Source organism: Mirounga leonina, unplaced genomic scaffold (genome assembly GCF_011800145.1).
Source record: "Mirounga leonina isolate KUSES-001 unplaced genomic scaffold, KU_Mleo_1.0 Mir_53, whole genome shotgun sequence".
Classification (NCBI taxonomy): Eukaryota; Metazoa; Chordata; class Mammalia; order Carnivora; family Phocidae; genus Mirounga; species Mirounga leonina.
Window position 1 is genome coordinate 85,013,013 of NW_023270807.1, and position 6,644 is coordinate 85,019,656.

The 6,644-nt window shown below is 37.2% G+C and overlaps 1 protein-coding gene across 3 annotated transcripts in view; it reads right to left on the reverse strand.

Moving 5' to 3' along the window:
- STX7 (syntaxin 7) overlaps positions 1-6,644 on the reverse strand; it is a 98,126-nt gene that overhangs the window by 61,894 nt on the left and 29,588 nt on the right. For all 3 annotated transcript variants that reach the window (XM_034990671.1, XM_034990669.1, XM_034990670.1), the window contains 4 exons: positions 4,660-4,729; positions 1,800-1,893; positions 967-1,104; positions 119-171 (listed from right to left, as the gene is read on the reverse strand). In XM_034990671.1, coding sequence (XP_034846562.1) covers positions 119-171; positions 967-1,104; positions 1,800-1,893; positions 4,660-4,729 — 355 coding nt within the window. The remainder of the gene's footprint in view (positions 1-118; positions 172-966; positions 1,105-1,799; positions 1,894-4,659; positions 4,730-6,644) is intronic.

Below are 6,644 nucleotides of genomic sequence, written 5' to 3' on the forward strand. Positions count from 1 at the left end.
TGATATAATAAACTGAAAACTTTCATTCTGCTGCAGGGATCATAATGTATAAATATATTTATACAAAAAAGTACATTTGCAAAATTATCTTTTGATCTGTATGTTTTGTATTTCTTACCTTTCCCAGGATACAAGATTCCTTTCCTTTGAGCTGTCCTCAGGAAAACCACCCTGAATAATTTAGTAATAGAATGGACTGAGAAGGGGCAAAGAAAAAACACCAAAACTCACATTTTCTCTTATAATAATCTAAACTGATTTATGTACGCATGTGCACGCACATGTGTGCGTGTGTGTGGAGAGAAAGAGAAATGTTTTTGTTCTCATTTTCTAGGTCAAGTGCTTCGAGTAATAATAAAATTGTATCCTAAGCTGACAAGGAAGGAATTCATTAAATATTCTCAAGGGCCAAATAATTAATATTACTTGATTAAAATGTACTATAGTCCTGGAGCCTCTACCTTAAGGAACAAGGAAACAACTTGCAATAGTTTTGAAGGGAATTTAAAATTAGATTAACTCAAAATTCCACTTTAAGTTTTCCTTTTATTTTCCCCAGGCTTATATTCATTTTCAGTATCCACACAACATACTGACTGTTCATTCCTGTCCTCTTCATATGACCCAGGAGTAAAGTGTTCCCTACATGAGCCCTGACAGAACGTGATGGCCTCTAGTACAAATCAATGTGGGACTATCACTCAGGTCTGACCCCTAGTCTTTCTGACAAAATGCTTCCAAATTTTTATATAATCATCTGTAATCTTTGGTTCCATGACATGGACAAAATAATCACAGCAATACATAACTATCATCCTTCTTAAAATTGAGCAGAAAAACCTGAAAATAAATATTCAAATACTGACTGCCAAGATAGTCACAGATCCTTATGACTTAGAAAAATGCTAATGTAGTCTTTCAAAGGAACATCAGATTCACTTTATAATGCCTTGTTTAAATACTTACAGATACTCTGGAACTGGCTCTTACTCGAGCAACAAACTCTTTCTCTTTCTCTGCAGCTTGCCTCTGGACCTTTTGAAAGTTTGTCAGTGATGTTGTGAATTCAGCCACCAAGCGATCCTTCTGTATTTTCCTTTGACGCTAGAGGAAAGGGGGAGAAACCTACTAGAATCAAGCTGTGAAGTTCTATAGAATTCGTGAAAGTTGTTTCACCACTAGCTGGCTCTTCATTTTATTCTGAAATTCTCACTCACTCTCCAATTACGGGGCCCTACTGATTAAATCTCAATAACATTTTGACAACATGTTCAAATGCTATGTATATTTACCATCTTGAGGCAAAATGTTCATAATGTTGGATTTTTCACCTCAAATTTTCATCCTAAAAACTGGGCCATGATTTTGAGATTATTTTTAAGTAGTTCTTTTTGTTTTCTTTTTAGGAAAATAAAACCTTGTACTCTTACCTAAGTAATAACTTCTGCTAAATAATAAGCAAGGAAATAAATATGTGCCCCTAGGAAATCTCACATCCTGAATGAGTGTGCATGTCACATGGAGTCAGCTCTGGAAGGCCAGGAAACAATTACTCAGGAAGCATTTTCTGAGCACTTGCTTAATTATGGGTCAGGGCAACTGCATGGAAATAATTTTTGCTTTATTGAACCGCAGGATACTACCTGGGCAATTAAATATAGTTTTGTGTTCTGTGAACTAATCTCAAATACAATTTTTCCCCCTTAATTTCCTTTCCAGCATAACAGTTCAAAGACCCTACAATGTATGTGATTTCTTTCACATTCAATACATCAACAATGTGTCTTAAGGCTTGATACCTGTTCACTGGGGGTGGTGGGCAGAGATCCAAACTCTTTAATGTACTTATCCGTTTCTTTGGCAAGCTGGTTAGTATACTGCTGCTTCTGTTGCCTAAAGGGAGAAAACACATGTTATATCAAAAGAACGAAGAGATTTCTTTAAGTTACAACTCTGCCAGTTGATGAATAATTTGATAAAAATCACTATTTTATAGACTGGCTCTAAATTTTCTCTATGAAAACAAAATATTCAGGGCACCTGGCTGGCTCTGTTGGTAGAACATGTATGTGACTCTTAATCTCACGGTTGTGAGTTCAAGCCCCACATTGGGCGTGGAGCCTACTTAGAAAAAAAAAAAAAAATCCAAATTCTATTTTTTTTATAAATATTGAGCAAATATTACATGGAAAGGTCTTTACTCACACGGGGCAACCAAGCTTTGAGAAATAAATCTCAGCAGCCATTAAGAAAGGAAGATGACTCGAGCCAAAGCCAGACTGTGGGATGTCTGATGCTTTAGATATGGGGGTGGGGTGGTGGGAGCCTTTTGTCTGCATTCCACAATTGGGAGGTCAGTTGAATAAATGAAGAGGATTTGTCACCTGAGCCTTCATCCAATTCCCAGGGCTTGGGGTACAGGTAGCCTCTCCTCTTTCTCTATCTGGACATTTATAACCTTATAGATACTTAAAAAAAGGGGGTGGGGGAAGAGGTAATTAACAGTAATATGCATTTACTATTTTTCAAGTTTGCTGTGGAAAAAATAATACCATTTCTCTGTAAAGAGGAAGAACACAATATAAGAAGTAAATTATATCAGTATCTGTATCTGTCTTGCTAGCCAGCTTATAAAGTAAAAAGTCAGATTTTTTTTTAAAGATTTATTTGTCAGAGATAGAGCTAGAGAGAGAGAGAGCGTGCATGCACAAACAGGGCGAGTGGCAGGCAGAGGGAGAAACAGACTCCTCGCCAAGCAAGGAGCCCGATGTGGGACTTGATCCCAGGACCCTGGGATCATGACCAGAGCCAAAAGCAGACGCCCAACCGAGCCACCCAGGCATCCCCAAAAGTCAGATTTTTAACTAAAGAACTTTACTCTAAAAAATAGTTAATATTAATGTGATGCTTTACAAATTACATCAGTACTTCTCAAATACATTATCTCTCATTTTTAACACCTATTAGTCACACTTGGGATCCTTTAAAATAATGAGATATTGTATAATAGTATTTTTAAGTATAGATACCTTTATTTGAGAAGGAAGAATTATAACCTACTTTTGTCTATTTCTCAAGTACCTTACCTTTAAGATGCCCTTTAAAATCTTTAGAAAATGTAAGATAGCTAAATTTCTTTAATTAATTGAAAAGAAGACTTTATTGATATCTACCGACTCACAATCTCCACTACTAACCTTAGCAAAATATTGTATCTATTAATAATTATGTTTCTATTCCATTTTAGTTTTTCTTAAAGATTTATTTATTTATCAGAAACAGAGAAAGTGTGCAGAAGGTGAGAGGGGAGCAGAAGGATGGGGAGGGAAGCAGACTCCACACTAAGTGGGGAGCCCGACTTGGGGCTTGATCTCATGACTCTGAGATCAAGACCTGAACCGAAATCAAGAGTCAGAAGCTTAACTGACAGAGCCACCCAGGTGCCCCTCTATTCCATTTTAGTTTATGGTTTATTATTTACAGTTGGGGCATTTTTTACCACCTCAATATCTCTCCACTGGAAAAAAAAGTCAGTATAAATTAGACATAACTATAAATTCTTCAAAATGTACTTCATAAAAAACATGAATTCCCATCACCTAACTTTTAATTTCTTCCTCTTTGTAATGTTTCCTTGTATAGCTAACACTGTGTGGAATATCACTTACTACATGCATGTTACTTCAAATATGGCTGTAACAGCACTGAATGACCCTTGAGCAGGAGCCCGATGTGGGGCTCCATCCTAGGACCCCGGCCGGAACCACGACCTGAGCTGAAGGCAGGCGCTCAACGACTGAGCCACCCAGGCATCCCGAAAATAATTGTTTTGATCTACGTATTTTACTCCAGATGAGAAAGATTCAGATGAGAAAATGTGCAAAAACACTGTAAAATCTGTAACACCACAAAGTATTACTGTTGTTCTTCTAACAGCATATTAATTTCCTGAAACATGTACTACAGAACTTCACTAGAACTTTTTTTCCCCTTAAACAAAGGCTAATGCTTTCTGAAATTCAAAGATTTAGGTATAAGTTTTTTAGGGATAGCAATTCATATTGAGTATGGACTGGAATCTAAACCAAATAAAAATCTAGTCACTGAAGCAATTGTTAGCTATGGGAAGTAAATCACATAAATAGAGAAGCTTAGATCATTTTTCAAAAGCCACCAAAACGACCTATTCAGGGGCGCCTGGGTGGCTCAGTCGTTAAGCGTCTGACTTCCGCTCAGGTCATGGTCCCAGGGTCCTAGGATCGAGCCCGGCATCGGGCTCCCTGCTCCGCGGGAAGCCTGCTTCTCCCTTTCCCACTCCCCCTGCTTGTGTTCCCTCTCTCGCTGTGTCTCTCTCTGTTAAATAAATAAATAAAATCTTAAAAAAACAAAAAAAACAAAAAAACCCGACCTATTCAATAAGTATAAGAAAGGCAACTAACAAAGTTCTGCTTTGCTAGAGCGAGCCAGCTCTTGAAAATAAAGAAAAATATCTGCCTACCCTGAACAGGGAAAAACCTACACAATAGGTTGGTACAAATAAAGGAGCTGAAAAATCTTATTAATCTCCATTGTTTCTCCAGTAAACCTAACACTACATACCATCAAAGCAACATAACAATAAGTGATTTTTTTCCTTTTTTTTAATTATTAAATACTTACAGCTGTTGCCTCAGTTCAGATGAATCTTGAGGCGTTCCAAGTTGATTCAGACTCCTCTGTATTTCCACAGCTATTATGATGAAAAGATAAATGTATAATTGTTATAAATGTTAGGGCAACAGAAATTAAGTTAGAAATTAATACAGGCAATTGGAAAATTAGAAAAAAAACCAGAGAGATAATATAGAAAATGTTAAATGAGAAAAAAATGAAGAATAAGTGGTTTATTTAAATCTAATTAGTTACAATAATGAATTAATTTTCAAGAGGAAATTGTGTGGGGATGTAAACATGTGAAACTGCACTTATGATCCAAAAATATTATTTTCCTCTCTAGCTCCTCAGAACATTTACAACAATGGCACATGGACCTTCACTTAACTCTACTGGCATAAAACTGTGAGGAAAATAATTGTAACTTTACATGAATCAGTGGAATACAAAGTGAACGAATGACTGTTAATAAACAAAGGAGGAATAATAAAGATGAAACATTTGTAATTTTCCATGTAATAATGGATCCAGGCAATGCCAACAGAGGATGCTGAAACCAGAGAACATTCACAGAATCTGAAATTATCACCACATGGATGACATTAATAAAAGAACTAACTTCACCTTGGATAAATTTGTTGCTTAAAACAAATGATCAGGGCACCTTAGGTGGCTCAGCTGGTTAAGCATCGGACTCCTGATTTCAGCTCAGGTCATGATCTCAGGGTCCTGAGATGGAGCCCAGAGTTGGGCTCCCTGCTCAGTGCAGAGTTTGCTTTTCTCCCTCTACCTTCCCCATGTGTGCACGTGTGCTCACTCTCTCTCCAATAAATAAATCTTAAAAAAAAAACCCACAAATGATCAATTTTTTTTGTTTTTAATTTTAGAGAGAGAGGGAGAGAGCAAGAGTGTGTGTGCGTGGTGGGGGAGTAGGGAGAGAGAGTCTTAAGCAGGTTCCATGCCCAGCATAGAGCCTGATTCAGGGCTCGATCTCACAACCCTGAGATCATGACCTGAGCCGAAGTCAAGAGTCAATCCTATGCTTAACTGACTGAGCCACCCAGGCATCCCAGAACAAATAATCAAATTTAGCAGCAACAATGAGACAAACTGGCATGATGAGCTTCCTGACATGATGCAATGAGAAAGTCACAATGTGATCTACATATATTTTTTTTTTCCCCAAAATGTTTAACCTGAATCTAATCATGAGGGGAGAAGAAACAGACCAATCTAGACTGCAGGATAATCTGAGTTTTTAAAAATGTCAATATCATGAAAAGGAAAAAAAAAAAGACAAAGCAGGGGAGCTTTCCAAATTAAAGAACTAAAGCACCCAAATTACTAAAATACCCAAAAGCGATGTAGGATTTTGGACTAATCCGGATTCTAAATCAGAAGGAAAAAAATGAAAAAAAAGGGGGAAAAAAAGAAGGGAAAAAATGCTCTAAAACACATGTGGGGCTACTGAAGACACTTGAATATGATTTTGAAATTCGAATTTGGAGAGAGATACAAAACAAAAATGGAAAAATGTCAACTGGTGAACCCAGGTGAAGGGTATATAAAAAGTTCACTGCACTATACTTAAAATTAAAAGTCAAGAGTTAAACTTCAGGCTAAGCTCACAATCCAAAGTCTATAAACACTGCAGTTTTTATAAAAAGGTTATTCTTTCACCAATGGGGAGGTCCTATAGCTTTATGCATGTATGCAGACAAGTAAAATGTCAAGTAGAAGCTGAATATCCATCTTCAAAGTAAAGACTTTGTACATTTCCAAGAACTAGAGAAAAATGATCCAACTGACCCATTCTTTTTATTTTATTTTTTAAAAGATTTTATTTATTTATTTGACAGAGAGAGACACAGCGAGAGAGGGAACACAAGCAGGGGGAGCGGGAGAGGGAGAAGCAGGCTTCCTGCGGAGCAGAGAGCCTGATGCGGGGCTCGATCCCAGGACCCTGGGATCATGACCTGAGCCGAAGGCAG